We start from the raw sequence: 20899 nt of genomic DNA, 5'->3' as shown, positions 1-20899 counted from the left end.
ATTTCATATCAATGACCGATTATGTATTGTGAAACTTTTAGTACAACTGTAAAAAAATGAAGGAGTATTCGAAAAAGTGGTTTCACATATGCTCTACATATCGTATTTGGTGCTGTTAGCCCAATTGAAAATCGCATTGAGGCATGTAGCGTCGTGTTCCGTTGGGTTTAAAACGAAAAGAAAATGGATTGAATAAACATCCAGAGAATAAAAAATTATAAATGAAATTACCACTTTTTTCTAGTGAGAAAACTTGTGTTCGATAATGATAATTATCCTATATTACATTGATGAGCTTTTTTTTTCTTTATTTCATCCATACATAACACAGGAGCCATCTCGTCCAGAACAACAGAGGGCGGCTTTGGTACGTGATACGCACCATCTAATGACTATTCACCATCCTTCTATCACTATCACTCGGTTATGGACACTGGCGGAGTGAACAAACAATACCTAACAACCAGACCAAACAGACCCAAATCATTATCGAAGAGTTTAACAATGTAATTCTTCAAACATATCCAAAATCAGCATGCAGCAGATAACCTAACGGAATCCTACGTCAACTCTGCGGTCGTGTCTTGAACACAACCCTCCTGTGGCTTTTTATTTCACTTGTTTATTTATTTAGGATCATTAGCATATTAGCTGTAACAGAGCTGGATTTTAATTATAGTCATGTTACATGTTTTATCGTATATATAAATTGTACATTACGCGGTAACGATTTTCAGGCGTAAGAGTATTCCTGCTGTTCCATTGAATATGATACATTACACAGTATCCTTTTAGACGTAGCAGCATTCCTTCTGTTCTTCCATCCGGACAGTTGGATATGATAGCACAACAGCTCAAGCAAAGCTTGTACGGATGAATCGATCTTCATTCGACCGTGGATCGATCTACATCGCTGATGATTGTTGTGTTGACTTAGTTATTCTATAACAACAAAAAGATGGTCAATTGGGGGTCCTGAGTTTTGAGCTCACGATCGATCGCTTAGTAAGCGAACTCGCAACCAATGAGGCTACGAAGACTCCTTTTCCACAAAACTTTTGACGTAGGATTACGTCTTTCGGGAACATATTGGGGTACAAATTGAAAACCGAAAATGGAGCGCATCGTGAAAATTGTCCAATTTCAAATACTTATTGCTCAGTCATTTCACGATCGATTGATGAGATTTTTGCGTCAATCAATTTCGGCACTCCATAACAATTTTTTACATTGAATAAAATAATATATGTCATGAAACTAACTATCGAACAATTGAAAAATCTCAACCCATATCCCAACGGAAATACCTACTTCTGATTGGTCGAAATTGACGACACATGCGGCGGGTCCCTAACAGAGACTCAAAACCAAGCTGCCTGGCGGAAATCGGCATTGCAGATACATGAAAGTAGGGGGAGCTTTTTTCCCACCGACACGTATTCCCTAACAGAGATTTCAAATCCTAGGTATCTGGGGGAAATCCGCATGTAAATACCCTCGATATTTTAACTAACGACACGCACAAATGGATAGTGTTCATTGTAACTAGCATGGGCATTGCTGATTGCATACGTGCTGGCGAATAAGTTGAGAGCGATGAACGAGTGTTTTTCCGTTCCAATAAAAATCTTTCGATGGGTTGATTGAAGAATGATGTTTCAATGAACTGAATAGAACTTATGCTTGATAGAATATATATAAAATTTAAATTTGGAACTTTTATGTTGGTTGCTTCGCAAAACTTTTAGCACAACTGTAAGTGTAAAATTGTGTATGGTAGCTATTGTGTAAGAATTACTTGAAATATGAAACGATTTTTTTTTCTCCCAAGGAAAGTTAATGCGACGAGCAAAATTGGAAAAATAAAGGAATATTCGAGAAAGTGATTTCACATATGCTCTACATATCGTATTGGGTGCTGTTAGCATAATTGAAATTTGCATTGAGGCATGCAGCATCGTGTTCCGTTGGGTTTAAAACGAAAAGGAAATGGGTTTATTCAGAAAATAAAAAAATATGAATGAAATTATTTTTGCACAATTTTTCTGGTGAGAAAAATTGTGCAAATCATTATTGAAGAGTTTAACAATGTAATTCTTCAAACATATCCAAAATCAGCATGCAGCAGATAACCTAACGGAATCCTACGTCAACTATGCGGTCGTGTCTTGGACACAACCCTCCTGTGACTTTTTGGAGTTAAACATTTTCGCCAAAATATTGGTCAAGCATGCGAATACAACGTGTTCCTTTAATGAGTGTCGACTGCCAGCTGACGAAATGCATCAACCGCTGACCAATCACGACTGAGTTAAAATTTCAAGCAGGTACCTATATGCTCAAAGCAGTTTTGGAGATGAGTAACAAACATCACTCGTACATCTTTTCTCTTTTGAATGAACTAATTATCATTATATTTTGTTCAGCCGGTAGAAAGTTATGAACGCTCACAACCTTACACCCTAAGTTTAATATTCTCGTTTTCGAAATTATAAACTTACAACTTACGGCACAGAAATGTAGAAGTAGTCCTACGTCAAAATTTTTTACACGACTGGTTCAAACATGTCAACATAATATAATAATATGCTGTTATCTGATATCACAAACAAAGATGAATGGGTACTGTTCTTCTACGTCAACCGAATTTTCTCATAAGACAAACATTCACGCTAATCCGCACAATAACCATAATACCAACCAACCAAACAAACAATAGCCATTAGAGAGACAGTTTTATTTTTTAGAACCCAGAAATCGCCGACAGTTTTCGAACGCACGCGCGAAATAACAAAATAAGCGCGTGAGTAATTGTATTTTAGTGCAGAATTAACTGAAACCAAATATTACCATTGTCACACTAGACAATTCCTACATAAACATACATTATTGAAGCTCACATACACATACAAACAATAGAGAAGTAAACGCGGGAGACAAAGAAGAGCCATAAACAATCGACCGGCGTGCAGCGATCGAACCATATATAGCAGCAGCATTCCGTTTTGTTCCTTAACGTATTAGGAGAAAGATGCAACTATTTATTTAGCGTAAATATTAACTTTTTTTTGTTCATTCTGCGCTCAAGAATCAGGAGCAACGAGCAACAAATCCCCGCAGTTTTTCACCTCTGAGTGTGCGGCAAAATATCCCAAAAGCCACAAGAGAAAAGAAAATCCTACGAGGCGTCACTGGCTGAATGGGCGCGCCTTTGAGACCCCTGTTATAATTTATGTTTAGTTAGATGAAATACACATACTTATACACAACCACACCCCTCTCTAAATCAATTAAGCTGGTTATGTATAATCATCACGACGGACGTTTGGCGAGTGTGGGAGCGCTGAAAAAAAAACAGGAAACAATAACAAGCAACCGCTATGAGAGAATATTAACGAAGGCACAGTAAATATATATCAAAATATATAAAGTAATAATAACGAAATAAGAACGACAAAGGCTATGTAAGAAGAGTGTACCGAATATAAGGGTGCCCAAAAACGTCGGCAAAGAGGACAAAATGTGGCTGTTCAGTGAATTACTTTGATTTCCGATACAATTTCTCCTTCATGAAACTACTTTATTTGATGAAAATGTTTAAAATGTGAGTACTGAAAAAATCAAACCTATAATTTTACAGAAGCACACTGCATAAATGCATAAATCAACACACTCACACGCAGAGGAATATATTTAAAAAGAACAAACAACAAACTGTTGCATATGGGGATGTCGAACGTTTACTCATGGGCTATTACATTGGAACAAACTATATAAGTAAACTTTTATGACCATACGTATATGAAACGAGCAGATATTGGCGATATTTACTTGTACTAGCAAAAGAGAGAAATAATGGTGGAATTTTTCGAAATATCCTTGTCATTTCAGTCAGCAATAAATCACTCACTTCATTTATGAAGAAGGAAGATACCAAAACCAGAAATCATGAGGTAGTATCACAAACACATACTCATCGTTCGTACGATCTTCGGTACAATACTATTACTTTTAGGAACAACGCGTCACATTTCTCTTCTAACGATCTCAAAGTGGCCCTTAAACATCTAATCGCAGAAAAAGGTGTAACTAACAAAACGGTAGAAGAATTTCTCGCATATAAATTCACAACACAAAACGGTTGCTTCCGCGTGTCGCGAGTTTAATACACCAAAACATAACACAATTCAGGTTAGAAGCTATAGAAGAAATTATAGATGCACATTGATAGTTTGTCGCAGTCATAATAAAGCAATACGGATAAAGGGAAGAAAGAAGAAAAAAATTATCACAACGCTTACGCAGCACAACGGCAGTCGTGTGATGTCTTAGTTGATCTAAAAATCCATCCACTCCGAGCTGCTGCCTCTTCAGGCGGCAGGATGGCGGCGCCATCTTCGGATGATCTCTGTTGCCTTCGTTGCGCGTTCCGAAACATACAAGACACCGGCAAAATCAGCACGTTATGAAACAATGATTTGTACTGTTAAAACTTAAGAAACCAAATCAGGCCGGCGAGATCTCAATCGCCGCCAACCTCTCGAACAAGACTTTTCCCAGCAGTGTAGAGAAAACCATTCGCGTTTGTTGTAACTCACATTCTGTCGTTAAATTGAACACTTTTCTATCTCTCCATCACACATGTAAAAAAACGAACATCTGAGCGTCTCTACGATATCGTCCAATTTATTTTCTATTGTTTACTTTTAATCAGCAATACCATTATGTATTTTTGATTCTACTCTTTTCGACCTGTAGACTTTAGTTCGATTCCTTATATATACACACACATACAAACATATATATTTTATCGTAAGTAACACAAAAAGAACTAAATAAAAAGCTGTGAACTGTTTTAGCCCGTAACTTATGTTTTCTGAGTCAATATATCCAAAAACAACGGTTCCCGACATAAACTTTGCGTCAAAGGTTATTTGTTTGGCAAAATAAAAATCGGGAGGGAAAATTGTTCTCCCGCGCGGAAAGTAAGCATTTTTATCATTTACTGTATACACACACACACACACACACACACACACACACACTGTTCAATCTCGGAACTATTGTGAGCTAGACGTGTCATGTTATCATCTCGCATCACGTTCAGGACTCAGTACTAGTACTAGGGCGAACATAATGGAAATAAATCAATCACTGATAGGCAGTCAGACAGGAAGCGTAATGAACACACACACACACGATACATCTGAATAAAAAATATAAATAAATAAAGGAAAAGAGAGATGGGGTAAAACAATATTATAGATATTGTAATTTTATGAAAGAAGTAATAAAGACGTTGTGTCTTAATTGCGCCTCATTTCTAATATCACATGGTTCGATTCGTGAGCTCTAGTAGTTCCCAAGTCCCAACAGTAAAACACTCTTCATTAATGCTGCCAGAAAAAAATCGTACTCAAAACATCCTGCAGGTATGTTCATAGAGTTCTCCACCGGTGCAATAGGCAACTAAAGCGCCCGAGCGGTCTTGAGCACAACTTCTTTCGTTGCGCCGTGAATTCAGACTCTCCCTCTGATTCGCACTTTCGGTTTATACGAATTACACATGTATATAAATAAAAATCTCATACCCATAAGCACACAATTGCCGAAGCCTAACCTTTCGAAAAAAATTAACAAGCGAACGGAATAGCAGAAAAAGGTTGTACTGTGTATACGATTTATGTACGAACCGAAAATTGTACAAAAATCCATTCAACAAAATAGAGATAAAAATTACAAAACGCTCATTCAACACACTTGCACAGGAATTCTTTTTTTGGCACTCAAAAGTCACAATTCATCATCGTACAACTATAACAAAAATTATTTCCTTCATCAAAACTTGTTCTACTATGATTTTATTCCGCCTCCTCAGTGTCACAAAAAATCTGTGCATTTAACCACTATTCCAACCGTAGTGCACAATTATCACTGGAGCAGATATGATGATGGTGAATCGCAGCGTAAATCACACTTGGGAACAATCTTCACTCATCCACATATTTGCGTGGTAAATTTCCAACCGTGCATCAACAAGGGCCGCAAACTTTTTATATGCACCAAAACTTCCGCTATTATTTACTCACAATATAGCACAAAATTTCGTCCCTTATGACAACGGTCAAACATCAAAATACATAGCGGCAGTAGCTCTTGCCAAGCAGAATTTGCAATGCCAATTTCCCCAGGCACCTTGGTTTCGATGACTGTGTTAGGGAACACATTTCGGTGGGAACAAAAGTTCCCCCCACTTGCATGTACAGTAGAACCTCTTTAAATTTACTGTGGAACTCGCTGTCGTGATTAATTCACACCGCGGATCATCGGGGTTCTACTATATTTGCAATGCCAATTTCCCCTGGCACCTTGGTTTTGATGGCTGTGTTAGGGAACATACTTCGATGGGAACAAAAGTTATTCCCACTTGCAAGTCTGTGTTGGGGAAATCGTAAATCGAGCCTATCAAAACTTGACAGGTAGGGCATTCAGATAACGCTTAACATTTCCAGCCATCTGAGCTATAGGAGTTGGTTTGTTGGACGAATGCTTCAGTCCGTTTTTTTCGTCAGTTCTAAAGCCAATCTTCTGATCTACGTCATGGACTTCCCATAGAATCTAGGTCGACAAAATGTCGCACTAGCTCTTGATCCTACTGAAGACTGAAATTAGTTAAAAATAATCCTAGCTGTGGTGAAAAATTAGAATTTTTGAAGTGCCATATCAAAGATACTCATACACTCTATTGCATATTTGTACATCATTAAAATTCAAAATGAAAATGCAATTTACAAAGGTATCCATCTTTTCCGACTTTCCCATATAATTTTGAACCGGTGACCGGAAAAAATCGCCAAGTAAAAGAAAAAAGCAGAAACAACCGCAGAGAAAAAAGCTTTATATCATGCAAGCCTATTAGAAATAGACTGATGTGAAAAATCGTGGTCAACGAATGAAGCACACGCTGAAAAAACATTATGGGTATAATTTCTGCACGGCAGAAAGCGCAATTTTTATTATTAATTTATTTCAAACGAAAAAAAATACAATGTTGGTTTGTTCATGTAGCAGATTTTCTATATGGAAAAATCGTTTAGCGCGTAATCTTAATATTAGAAAATTAGAAGTGTGGAGTAATATTTATATTATTGTTATTAGTAAATTGTAATACTTATTTATCGTAGTGAAATTTCTTCTGAGGCTCATGTAATGGGGACGAAGTCCCCATTTAACGAGGATTAGGAATCGAGGCGGCCCATGCCGCCAAGATGACGCAATCCGAGTCCACCGCCGACCCGCCGTCGGAAGCGGCGGTGTCTCGCAAGCAAACCTGTGTTCCACTGATTGCCCGGTTAGTTTGAAACATAGGATACGATCCTTTAGCAATGTCCGACCGAGCTTTAGCGAGCGTCGGACGGCATACGTTCACCTAGTACATGACGTTTGCCCGGTATCTTTTTTCTTTGAAATATTCATTGCAGGTCAAAACACGGAACAAAACAGGATAACAGGAAGTACTAAATGAGAACATGATCTTATGTCGTTTTGAGTTTGGGTTAAGATGATGGTTTCGGTACATTACATTGTACATTTTAGTACATTGGCTAATCGATCATGAGTTATGAGTTATTAAAGGAATATGAAGTGTCACGTAAAATAAAATTATAGATATCATTCATATGTTTTTATTTTTGCGAAGAACAATGTAATATTTCCTCATATCGAAAATTCATTAAAAGTCCATTGTAATAGTTGATAAAGAGGAATATTAATTATTGTATATTAGCTATTTTCCTTAAATAAGATAACTTGTCCTTTGTTCCATGATATTTTTCTACTGAACTGGCTACAATCGCGTAAAGTTTCCTGTATTTCCTTTTAGTAGGCTCCAGTTGGTTAGTTTCAGAGTTCACTAATGTAAGCTTGTGACAAGCTAAATCTCGTCTCAATCCATCGAAAAGGGTCCACACACTTGGGTGACTGCAATGAAATATAGAATTGAGGGCATTGTGAAATCCTTCGCAACTATTAGTAGTCCTTGGTGATTCATTGAGAGCTGTATCGTAGTGGTTCCATGTTCGAGGATGAAATAGTGGACCTCTTCCGGCAGCACCTTGTATATAAGTTGAAAAAAAATAGGACAGAACTTCGTTGAATCTGTCTTCATCAGGAAAAGTACTAGCAAGGCTTTTGAAAATATCTTGTACGTCTTCTTTTGGAACGAACGACAATGCTGCCAATGACTTCAACTTCAATCTTGTATCAATATTTGATTCATATTCCGATTTTAGGCCAACTGCATTAATTTTTCTTATAATGCTCTGGCACAAATGAAAATAACAACCTTTAATTTCGGTTTCCGGGAAAACAATTCTCGCAGCATTCATACAAGCCTTTTCAAAATCCAGAAGTATCCTCTCAGGAGCCATATCCGGAACTAACCTTTTTAAAATATTAAACATCTCCAAGTACGTTTGTTCATTTTTCTTCGTCAGCAGTATATACACACATGGTGGATACGAATTTCCTACTTTGGCATGGACTGTATAGAGTTGGTAAAACATATTTGGTGCTTTGTCAAATGTTCCGTCGCCGAATAGTGTGTCTTGACTTAATTTGCCCATTAAATCTCGATCTCCTAATATTAAAATTCGATTTGAACCGTCTAATACCGAGTCGTGTAATACAAGATCCCTGTATTTCTCAGGAATTGCAAAATCTGCCGTGGGTGGATTTGGCAAGTGCTTCATTACTCGGTGGTTTCGAAGAGTTCTAGCAAGGGAAGATTGCTTTGGCAGATAAGCAATTACATCCGTGCTTAGTTTTGACAATGTCTCTCCAATAACATTGCGGGCGGTGGCATTTATTTCAGCCATGGCTTCTACCATTCGTCTTTTTGCGATGTTTGCTTCAGCTTTTTGAGGACAGGCATCATGACTGTGACTACTTGGCTCTTGTATAATGTCGTTGTTTCTTGTCTTCATACGGGAATGGCACTTCGATTGTCGATTTTCACGGCACTTCCATGTATCTATTCCATTTAATGTTTTAGCATACAGATACTCAAAACCGTTATAGATGAGAACTCGGTTGTCTTTCTGACTGGTCGAAAGCTCCATTGCTTATAAATCAAAAAAATTAAAAGTTAGATTCTTCGAACTTCTGATTATAAACAAAACCGAGACCGAAAGAACAAAACGTGTTTAACAATTTTCGATGCCTACTTGAGTATTGCTGCGAATGTGAGGGTAATTAAAAACATTATCTTTTTTTCCGTGCAGCAGTAATACCCATGCTGTTTTTTGAAAGTGTGCTTTATTCGATGACTACGATTTTTCACGTCAGTCTATTTCTAGTAGGCTTGTGTGACATAATGCTTTTTTCTCTACGGTTATTACTGTTGCTTTCATTTACTTACCGATTTATTCCGGGAACCTTTTGAACCAGTTTACATTGGATGCATAAGCTCAAAATTGTATTCAACTATATCTCAAACCCGTGCACTGAAGTTGCATACAATGGTACACGTAGCACAGACACCAACCTAAGTTTTTAGCCGTCTCTCAACGAACTTTGCTGAACTCAACAGCTGATTGTCAAACGCATTTGTTTACGTTTGGAGAATTTATAAAAAAACGTGCGTCGACTTCAGTTTCGCGAATAGAAATAAGTTTAGTTTAGTAACAATGTTAAATCCAATTATCAGTAAAATTGGAAGGAAACGGGTTGTTCTTGCTAGTGGATCACCAAGGAGACAAGAGTTAATTCAGAATATCGTAAGTTTTACTCTATATGTGTTCAAAGAATTAATCTGTATAGCATCTTAATTGTTATCGGTTTTCACACCGTACTGTAGAAAGTGTAAGTATTCTATATCAAGTAAGTCATCATTGTTTCGAAATTACAAAGCGCTTTGGAAAGCATGTTATAAATGTTTATTGGACCAATAGATTGTGATTGATTTCTTCGTAAACAGTAGAATAGTTCGAAAGTGACTAGTGTTCAATGGCACACTCAGAAGAATAATTAGTAAGTATAACCAATTTTATGGTAAATATTACTTATTCGTACATTCTTTGAGCGTGACCGAAACAAAATAAGATTAGAAGGAACGAAGCCAGTTTGCAAATGTTAAAATTTGAATGCAAATTGCTACATCTTGTTATTTAATTACTTGAAATACGTATTCCTAAATTTCCGATATTTTCACTGAAACTTTTCATCTAAATCTATCAAAATGGATTTCTGTCTGTCTGTCTGATTCTAATGAACTCGTAAACTACTGAACCGATCCACATGGAAATTGATATATAGGGGTTCTTGGGGCTAGGGAAGGTTCTTATGATAGTTCGAGACCCCTCTCTCCTCTCTAAGAGGGGGGCTGTCATACAAATGGAACACAAGTTTCTACATTACTCGAGAATTAATCAAAAAAATGGAACGAATGTGGAGGTTTTATGGTGCAATAAATGTTTCTATGGTGGTTAGACACTTCACCCTCCTCTCTATGGGGGACCATACATTTAAAGTATAAATGTCTACATAACTCAAGAACTTATCAATCAAACAGAGCCAAATTTGGCATGTCGAGGTTTTAGGAGACAAGATACGTTAATCCATTTGATGTTTGCGGCAACGAAATGATCTTCGTTCGAAAGTGGAAATGAAATTTTATGTGATAAAACGCACTCCTATATCGTCTTCTATTTATATAAACAAAAATGGATCGCCGAATGTGTTGATAAGAGCAAAAATCGAGAATGGAATTGTCCAATTTAGGGCTGTCTTCATTCTATCATATTTTCTGCATCAAACATTTATTCCATGCAACGGAGAAACATGTTATTTGCAAGTGAATGAAAAATCTTGCACGAGAATTGTGTCTGAAAATAATCTGATATTATAATGTTTGGTAGAATTACTGAAATACTGAAACCCAACGGCAAGGGGCAGCGGGGAAAAAAGACCTCAGGCAGTGGAAAGGCATCACCACGTAATAGGTAGGGTCCGGGTAAAGCAGCAGAAGGGCCTGGGGAAGTGCCAGGGTCCCCGCCGACAGCGAAACCACAAGCGGCCACTACAGCGGTTGGAAGTCAGCGAAGTGAAAAATCCTTCTTCCTCACCTCCTATCCTGATATGGGCTGAAGAAAAAACTGACGCCAGCAAGCGCGTTAACACTTGATAGCAAAACACTCGCACAAACTGTTGTTGGAAGAGGCAAATTGTATTTAGGACCGCTTGTAAACTTTGAAAAACGCTTGCATTCGGTAATGGCGGGAAAGTATTTTCTATAAACTCCTTCGAAAACGCTAAACGCGTCGGTATAATTCGAGGAGTACAGACTGGGCCAACCAAAACGAGGGTAAACCGTGTTTAGATAATGCTTGCTATTTTACAATTATTCAATTGTTTATCATAAAAATGAAATAAAGTTCGTTTTGTGTTAGATGCGTCAAAATAATTCCAATCAATTGACGCAAAAATCTTTGCGATCTATTAAAAAATGGTCATTTTATAAGCGTTCGAAATCTTTCATTATTTCCTGCATGTTCAGTGTTTAGATTTTCATTTTACCCCCACGTCAAAAAATTTACTGGTTCATGCGATAGAGAGATGCATAAAGTCATCTTCATTGGATCCCTAAACCATTCGTTCTGCCTCATATTCCGAAAAAACAAAGTCTCAGAGAGTCGATTCTTAACGACAAAAATTTTCGAGATGACAAGAGATCTCGATGTTTCATGCAGTTTGAAGACATTTGGCATCAATTTTTTTTTAAACCCAGATCTCATGTACCCCTCCTTCGTGTGATTTTGACGTAGGACTACGTCTAACCGTTCAATATAGGGGCTCATTTCAATAATTCGATGTGAAAAAAGTGTTCAGTTTTTGAACTTTAATACCTCTTCAACTAATGAATGGATTTTGATTCCAACTATAGCTGTAGGATATGTAGAAAAATAATAAAATTATAACTATATTATTATAATTTTTATACTGTACTTTTTATTGATTTATAGTGCGGATGGTGTGTATGGCAGCTTTTTGCAAAACCCATATAACATGACTTTAGCATATGTTATTGTTGTCAATTCATCTTCAAATTAAATAAAATATTGCTAGATCATGTAAAAGTTGTCTACAAACTAAATCTTCATTCAATAATTTATTCGCAAGTTGGGCTCCGCAAGAAACTTAGAAAAGCCGCTTTGGGCGACGAACGTGTTAATTTGAGCGACATAGGATGATTTTGCTAACCACTCGGCCACGTGCTCCCGTGGCCGAGTGGTTAGCATCATAACTAACATGCCGGGTGTTCGCGTTCGATTCCCGTTCTGGTCGGGGGAATTTTTCGTCAAAGAAATTTCCTCCGACTTGCACTGTGATCACGCGTATTCTAGAGCTTGCCACTCAGAATGCATTCAAGGCGTGTTATTTGGCATAGAAATCACAACTAAGTACTAATAAAAATGACGCAAGTAATACTACGTTGAGACGGCGAAGTTCCTCTAGGAACGTTAGGGCCATTGAAGAAGAAGAAGAAGAAGGATGGTTTTGCAGACCGCCGATTTCGGTCGCGCTCTCCACTGAATTTGCGGACTCGCACTGTATAGAAGAGAGCGGTGATTGTGATTGGCTTCATTCTATCACTGGACGCCATCTTGAGATTGATTTTCAGCATAAGAGATATCGATGCATTTGATGGCGATGTATGCAGTGCGATACCGCAAGAGGAAGAAACAGGAGTTTCTATCGGATGTGGAGCAGGAGAGCCTAATCGCTTGTCGAAGTATGTTAAAAGCGGTGGAAGTGTCGCGCCGAGTGAAGGAGAGGCTAATTGCCCTCGATTTGATAGAATGCTGAAGTTTTTTGACGTAGAACTACGTCTTTCATTAAGGGTACCAAATCAGAAAACAGGTCACGTTTTTGACGTAGGACTACGTCTTTCATTTCTATACCGGGGTGTAAAATCAAAGTTTCGAAAACGAAAGCGTTACGCCGGAGAACGAGATTTTGAGCGTTAATAGCTCCTAAACAACTGAACGAAATGGTATGATAAACACTTCATTCGAAAGATAAAATGTCCACACGTTCTATACTTGTTACTTTCTGATCCAAAAACTTGTTTCAATAGTCTTAAATTTGCTTTCAAAACAGGCTATTGAAATCACTAATCGGTATATAAGCGAGCGCCGCTCGGAAATCCACTCAGTTCTAATTGAACAGCGATTGGAGCGTGTTGTCGCTGTTGTGGTGAAGCTCTTCATTTATCATGAAAGCGCGGATGAACGGTGTCACCAAGAGCCTGTTTGTGCACCTTAGGCCAGAAGGGAATCCATCAGGAGGAGAGTGATGCCACAAACGGTTCCCCGGGAAGATCTCGAAGCAGCCGCTACACACACACACATACACGCGCGGAATTATTTCCGTTTGGATGCCATTCAGCATCGAGAGAGATCCGGAAAATAATCTGCCAGTTCCTCTGGGAATTTAAAAATACATTCATGTGAAAGAGTTTATTTGAATGTTTTCTATCCATGTAACACTGTGACCAAATACATTTGGTTTTGTGATTTTTCAATCAATCGCAATTAACAGGATAGCTTCTGAAGATTATTCTTCCCCATCAGTAGGATATTTCCGTATCCAATATTGGATGCATAAAACCTTGTGCCTCCAACGTAACGCTCTCGTTTTCGAAGTTCTCCAAATATACATTCATTCAGAATGAATTCAGATTCAACTTCAAACAAATGATATCTAAATCAACGATAGTCCTACGTCACCCTTGCGGTTATACCATAGATATAACCAACTTCCTGTTTTATGAAATAAAGTTAACGTTAATAATTATTTTTGCCGTGATTTTGACGACTTATATACTAAACGAATCGGAAATTCCGTAAAATTTACTTTATATGTTATACATTAGAATCCCCTGGTTTGTAAATGGTTAAAATTCATGAAAACTTTAAGCGTTCCTATTTTCCCATACATTTGTTCTGTCCATTTGTGTGCTTTCCCGAACAGAGCTGTCAATAACGAGCAACTTATCGACGACCAACGGAGGGGAAATCGTAGGATTTAAAGTCTCCGTAAACAAAGGAAGAGTAGAAGAATGAAGGGGAATACTTGCCTAGAGTATAAACAGTGGATCTCGTTGAGGCAAACTATAGAGGCGAATGAACTGCAAAGTTTAAAGCCTCTTAAAAACAAAGAAAGAAGAAGGCAAACTTTCATTCGGCATCGGACTGTTGAGCAATCCAGTCACTTTGCTTTCGCTGCGCTTCGATCTAAGATTGGACCCACCAGTGGTAATCCAACTTGGATATCGTCGTTTGGTTTTTCTGTTCATTTTTCGCGTTATTCGTATCGTGTGTTTTTCTTTCCGCGTCATAAATTGGACGCTACGCGTAGTGTGTGATGAGCAAAAAGAAGAGGCGACAGGATCGAGCCCTGCAAAAAACGAAAGCATTGCCAGGGGCAATAAAATTTCGAGGCAAGCGTCATCTAATGATGCACGCGATGTTGGTGCAGTGAAAAGCGCTCGCACTGAACCGAGCCACCGCATCGAACAACAGCGAAGTAGGAGATTTCGGCGCGTCGGAGCTAGTGTATTGTTTTGCGAGGGCAAGAATGAATCATCAATCAATTATCGTCAACTGATTCTACAATGAAAAACCCGTTTCAGAGATTATTCTACTAAGCAGTTGTTTCTAAGATTTCACAACATTATAGAATAATATCCGAAGGTATATACAAGCGACTTATATAAAATAACAGCGTAGTTCTACATCAACAATGCGGTCGTATCCTGGACACAACCTCCTATTTTGTTTTTGTTTATTTTGCTGTAACATCTTTGTATGTAACCTGTTTGTCTATAGCGCCGTACCACATGAATAGAAATTTGACCCCCTTCCTGTTGACCGATTGATCTGAAATTTGGAACACACCTTTGTCTCTCCAGTCATTATAAAACTGCGTATTTCATTATCTTGAACATCCAAAATGGCGGCCACTACGAATGGCGGATTACAGATTTAATCAAAACTCCATAAATATGGGATTGACTAGTAGAATACAGACATTTATGAAGAATACAAATTCAAAATGGCCGCCACCACAAAATGACGGATTACGTATTTTCTCAAAACCGCGCCAACATGGGTATCAAATGAAGGACTTGACTAGTAGAACACAGTTATTCATGAGGAATGCAAATCCAAAATGGCCGCCACTACAAAATGGTGATAAAGGGTGTGTCACATCAAATTGCATCACGGAAAAAACGCTGTAGAAATTTAATTTTTAGGAATTGTATCTTCAGCTTTCGCTTATAATCAGATTAGAGTGTATAGATCACGTTGGCCATGCTTCACTGTCAATTTTTCGTAAATTTGGAAAAATGTCGTCGAACGAAAAAGAGCGTCGTGAATTAATCCTGCGCATTCATTTCGAGAATCCGGAGTTGTCACATCGGGACATCGGTAAGATGCTGGGAATCGTCCAATCCACGGTCAGCAGAGTACTAAAACGATACTTCGAGAACCTAACCATCGACCGGAAGGTGAAGAACGGCAAAAATGGATGCTCCGTCAGTGAAAAAGATCACAAGCGCGTAGTTAAGCAGTTTAGACGTGATCCGAGAAGTTCGGTCCGGGATGTCGCCAATAAGCTGAATTTGTCAAGTTCATTCGTCCAGCGGACCAAGCAGCGGGAGGGCCTGCGTACATACAAGGTTCAGAAGGCTCCTAACCGCGACGAAAGGCAAAACATGGTGGGGAAGACGCGAGCCCGGAAGCTGTACACCGAAATGCTGACGAAGCCGCATTGCCTGGTAATAGACGACGAAACCTACGTCAAAGCGGACTTCCGTCAGCTGCCGGGCCTGTTGTTCTTCTCCGCAGAGGACAAATTCAGCGTTCCGGAGGAGATTCGCAAGCAGAAACTATCCAAGTTTGCCAAAAAGTACATGGTGTGGCAAGCGATCTGCTCTTGCGGAAAGCGGAGCGCCCCCTTCGTGATGACCGGCACGGTAAACGAGCAGGTTTACCTTAAGGAGTGCCTACAGAAGCGCTTACTACCACTATTGAAGCAGCACGAGGGCCCGACCATCTTCTGGCCGGATCTCGCTTCGTGCCACTATTCAAAGGACGTGTTGGAATGGTACGAAGCCAACGGGGTCAACTTCGTGCCAAAAGAAATGAACCCGCCCAACGCGCCGGAGCTTCGCCCAATAGAGAAATATTGGGCGATTATGAAGCAGGCCCTCCGGAAGAACCCAAAAGTTGTCAAATCGGAGGCGGACTTCAAGAGAAAATGGATTTCTGTTCAAAAAAAACTACAACCTGACGTTGTACAGAACCTTATGGACGGGGTAAAGAGGAAGGTACGAGCATACGGGCTTGGGCTCGAAGTATGAATAAAAAGAAAATGCCAAAAGTTGTTTAATAGTTTTTATTTTACTGTCTAAAATTTTCAAAAGGATCGGTCTACTGGGCGAATTTCTACAGCGTTTTTTCCGTGATGCAATTTGATGTGACACACCCTTTATATATCTTTTTTTTTCTGAACCTCTCACCAATATTGGTATCAAATGAAAGGGCTTGACCAGTAGAACACGGTTATTTATGAAAAATGCAAATCCAAAATGGCCGCCACCAGAAAATGGCGTCCACAGTAACAAAAAACCATCTACTTTTTTAAACGGTTTCAGTCAACTTGACCTGTTTGTATGTCTGTCTATTGTCTCACATTAATAGAAAATTTTCACCGTTCTTTCTGACTAATTGATCTGAAATTTTGAACACACCTTTATCTCTGCTGTCAAAATAATACTGCGTATTCCATTGTCTTGAAAAATCCAATTTGACCGCCGCTATGAAATGGCATTGGTTTAGTCCTACGTCTCTCCGGTTATGTCCCCGACATTACCCACCCGTCTTTTTAGGTTTTCAAGAAACTCACACTTTGACTGCTGTGCGACACTAGTAAATGAAGTCCGATTAAGCTGAAATCATGCATAGGGTAGTTGTTTCGGCACGACAAATGAAATTATTTATTGCGACACTCTCGGAGAGAAACGGTTTGAATGTGCGACAATTATTAGAATACTGCGAGATAAAAAGATGAAAACGAGAGATGCGATACGTTTGACAGATTTATTTTGAGTGTGTTCTGTTCATTTTATAGTGCGTGTTCCATCAACTGACCGGCGTAATTTTAAGGTTTCCACTCATGATACAACGAAAATGTAGGGGAGGTGGGGGTAAAACGGTAATGTCAAGAAGAAATTCTATTATATCTTTGAAAACGCATGTTTCACAAAACTTTGATGTAGTTTCTTGCTATTCAATATACTGTTTCTCTACCTAATTGGGCAAATATTTTACAAAAAAAGTGTTTTTCAATGTTTTTTTACTGAAATTGAAACAGACCAGAAAGTACAACATTTTTTTCGATGCGGGTAATATGGACATATAGTAGGGGTAATATGGACAGGTTTGTAGAATAAGAAGCGTAGAGGTTTATCGATCGCGAGAGGAATTATTTTATTCTACCAAGGGCTAGACTCATCACGAATGTTCGTTAAATGATGAAAAAATCGAATAAATCTACCTAGAAGAGGTATCGTGTTTAACATCAACATCAGCAGTATAAACAAACAGATCCTCAACTATTTTGCTATTAGTTCGAGTCAGCTTCTAAACAGTCCACATTTGGCGATTTGATTTCCATTTATATACGCAGGGCATTCCTTAGAGATAGATTAAACAGACTTTTCACAGTCCATCTCACTCCCACTGGCAACTGCCCGTTTTACCCCACCAGTACAATTATTTCAATAATTCAAATTTTCCACTCAAACATGAATTTTTAATTTTCCGTACTTACCTAATATCGCTTCTCTGTTAACTCACAAACCGAAATATAACCATCAGCGAATTGAATTTAGATATTAAACCACTCAAAATGCTTAACATCGAAGCAGCTAAAATTACATCCACACGCGGAATCATGTATAATTTTCGGTTTTTGTTTCCCTTTTCTACTTTTGACCAGTATTCTTTGCCATACGGTGGCTTAAATAGAATAACATCTGAAATTCAAAATGTATCTATACAAATTAACCGCCTGTCCATATTACCCCTACTGTCCGTATTACCAGCGGTTCCCCTATTGTTTAGCATTACAGTAATGATAAAGACATTATTGTGACTACATTGAGAAGGCGAATTCAATGGGATATGGTGATATTTGATAAGAAAATCTATCACTTTCAAAATTGAATCCAACTTTGGCCCAATACTGGCAGCTGTAATTTGTCCCATTCTCTTGCAGGGTCTCTCCAATGTCCAGCTGTGCCCCTCAACGTTCGAAGAAAATCTAAACCAGGCGGATTACACTTTCGCCGAGTATGTAGCCGAGACGGCATACCACAAAGTGTGCGAGGTCTACCGAAGACTTTCCTCGAGCGAAAATCCCAGCCTGCGGCCGGACATCGTCATCGGAGCCGATACGATGGTCACCATGGATGGGAAAATGTACGGCAAACCGAAGACACCAGAGAATGCATTCCAGATGCTCAGTGAGTATGTGAACCAACGATCCAAATCACGCTGAAGCCCTCCAGAGGGGCGCTCTCATAAGTGACAACGTTTGTGGAATACTTGCAGACTGATGGGCCGACAGCATATCGTGTACACCGGGGTGGTTATCAAGTATCACGACAAGGAGGTAAAATTCACCGAGGCTTGCAAGGTAAACTTTGGCAAAGCCACCGGCGCGCAGATTCAGGCCTATGTTGACACCGGAGAGCCGTTGTAAGTTGCCTCATTTCCTGTGGCTTTGGTTTCCAGCGGGCAAGTGTTTAATTCCGTTTGTGGTTTTGTTTCGGCCTTGCAGAGATAAAGCGGGTGGCTACGGCATCCAGGGCATCGGGGGAACCTTTGTGGAGAAGATAGAAGGCGACTATTTCACCGTGGTCGGATTGCCACTGTATCGCATATCGGTAGAACTGTGCAAATTGTTCGGCTACGATGTTGCCAAATAAAGCTGCGGTGGCGCGGTTTATTGCGGCAAGTAAAACAAAGGCTGGAGTATAAAATCGTGTAATTTTTTGCTTATGTTTATCTTCGAAAGCCCACTTTATTATGGTGTTGATATCAGTAGCATATAATGTTCAGCTGTGTTCAGCTGGTGAGAGGGACATGTCTCTTTCAATGATAATATAATCCTAGTAAATGATGCGTAAATTGTGTACAATTTACATTTGATATAAACTGAATGAATTATCAATTCTTCAACCCTTCAAAGAATTGAATTCTGGTGTGACGGACACAGTATGGGGAACCTGGGGCAAGAGTGCCACCTTAAGCTAATATGTGTTGTTGGACCGCCTTTTGTTATCATTCTTTTGCATTTTTTGGCTGGTTTGTTGGTGTATACTCCTGTTTAGGTGTTGCTATGCAGTGTTGCCACACGTACAGATTTATCTGGAAAGGAACAGATTTTTTCGTTATTTTTGGTATAGATTCTGCACGGTACAGATTACGTCAAAAAGTGCAGATTGGTACAGATTTTTTCCGCGTTTGAAATTTCTCTCGAAAATTCAATTGAATGATAGTACTCAATCTAAATTTAGAAAGATTATGTGTAAGGATCATCAAACACACGAGTGATTCGAGGATAGCAAATGTTAATGTACATTGAAATCGACTCGGATTGCGTCACCTCGGCGGCTTGGGACCGTCTTCTCGTTAGATGGTGTCTTCGCCCTCCTTTCATTGACCTGAGAACAAATTTCAGTACGAAAAATAAATTCATAATAAAAATTGCCGTCGTAGAACGTAACTCCCAAACATATATTTTTACCATAATGATGTATTTGGAAAAGTTGTTGAAAATTATAAGCAAATTCATAAAATTTCATTAACATGGCGGTATAACACGACAACCATATTGAAAGATCATATTTACTATAAAAAAGTCAATAAATTAGATTTTTTTTCATTATCTCGAGAATGGCTGCATCTAAAACAGGGGTTCTCAAACTATTTTGGGCAAGCGACCCCTTTTTCTGAATTTAGTCATACCTCAGACCCCTGTGACCAATTTTTTTTGGAAATCCTATCTTTAGTTTTTTCAACTGAATAACTATCAATTTAAAAACATTGAACCAACCAGTCAAAATGTTGAAAGTCACTATATAATACAGAAAAAAATTACTAATACAAACAAACTATAAAAATAATCAAATCGCAATCCAATCTATTCGCAACTACCAAAATATCAAAATACGGTTCAATATTGATTAGTTAAAGCCTTAAATCTTCGCGTTTGTTGATTTTCAAATAGTTCCTTCGGTCTTGGGTTGTTTGTAATTACACTGAAGCCTTTTCAGACAAGAATGATGATGGAAAACTAAGAGCAAATTTTTCAGCAATCGCCCACATCGTAGGATATGTACTGTGTTTCACTGTTGCGTTGTAACCAGAACTTATGACAACCTTGTTTGTGCTCCTGTTTGAGCTCCTCATCTGTGCTGAAGATAATCAACTTCTCTTGCTTTATCACCTTGGCTCATTCCATGGCTGTGATAGAGTACGGATTTATTTTATGTAGAAGTAACCGAGTAAAGATTTCGACGTTTTTCTCATATAGCTGAGCAAATAATCGAGTGTTCAAAGAATTGCTTCGAAGCTTTTTGATAGCACTTATAACATATAACAAAGACTGATGCAATCTAACGCTCAGATTTTTTGCCACTAAATACTGTCTGAGAATCACGTAGTAAATGACAGCGTGAGGAGTTGTAACTTTGAGTGAACTGTAAAACAACTCTTTGAGTGAGCGATGACTACCAACCATAGATGATGCACCATCAGTCCAAATC

At 38.6% G+C, this 20899-nt stretch overlaps 2 protein-coding genes across 3 annotated transcripts; one reads left to right on the top strand and one right to left on the bottom strand.

Moving 5' to 3' along the window:
• Window positions 1-7679: 7679 nt before the first annotated feature.
• On the bottom strand, window positions 7680-9447 carry LOC129777565 (uncharacterized). Of its 2 annotated transcripts, none has more exons than XM_055783913.1 (2): window positions 9419-9447; window positions 7680-9121 (listed from the first exon to the last, which is right to left on the bottom strand). In XM_055783913.1, the coding sequence occupies exon 2, from the start codon at window positions 9117-9119 to the stop codon at window positions 7773-7775; it is 1347 nt and encodes a 448-aa protein (XP_055639888.1). In that variant the 5' UTR covers window positions 9120-9121; window positions 9419-9447; the 3' UTR covers window positions 7680-7772. The 2 variants fall into 2 exon arrangements, with proteins under 2 accessions (XP_055639888.1, XP_055639889.1); XM_055783914.1 differs by having other exon boundaries at window positions 7680-8113; window positions 8443-9432.
• Window positions 9448-9609: 162 nt separating this feature from the next.
• Window positions 9610-19240, top strand: LOC129776755 (dTTP/UTP pyrophosphatase). The gene is made up of 4 exons (XM_055782582.1): window positions 9610-9776; window positions 18346-18596; window positions 18681-18827; window positions 18910-19240. The coding sequence occupies exons 1-4, from the start codon at window positions 9687-9689 to the stop codon at window positions 19055-19057; spliced, it is 636 nt and encodes a 211-aa protein (XP_055638557.1). The 5' UTR covers window positions 9610-9686; the 3' UTR covers window positions 19058-19240.
• The last annotated feature ends 1659 nt before the right edge of the window (window positions 19241-20899 follow it).

The sequence above is a fragment of the Toxorhynchites rutilus genome, chromosome 3, assembly GCF_029784135.1.
Source record: "Toxorhynchites rutilus septentrionalis strain SRP chromosome 3, ASM2978413v1, whole genome shotgun sequence".
NCBI classification, from domain to species: Eukaryota; Metazoa; Arthropoda; class Insecta; order Diptera; family Culicidae; genus Toxorhynchites; species Toxorhynchites rutilus.
The sequence above is the reverse complement of the archived record's forward strand: the minus strand, read 5'-3'. Positions and strand labels throughout refer to the sequence as shown.

Bases quoted from the DNA above. Each gene is read 5' to 3' on its own strand.
- LOC129777565 (XM_055783913.1), bottom strand. From the start codon at position 9,119: ATGGAGCTTTCGACCAGTCAGAAAGACAACCGAGTTCTCATCTATAAC.
- LOC129776755 (XM_055782582.1), top strand. From the start codon at position 9,687: ATGTTAAATCCAATTATCAGTAAAATTGGAAGGAAACGGGTTGTTCTT. The intron at 18,597-18,680 runs GTATGTGAACCA...GAATACTTGCAG, and splicing joins GCATTCCAGATGCTCAGTGA to ACTGATGGGCCGACAGCATA. The intron at 18,828-18,909 runs GTAAGTTGCCTC...TCGGCCTTGCAG, and splicing joins GTTGACACCGGAGAGCCGTT to AGATAAAGCGGGTGGCTACG.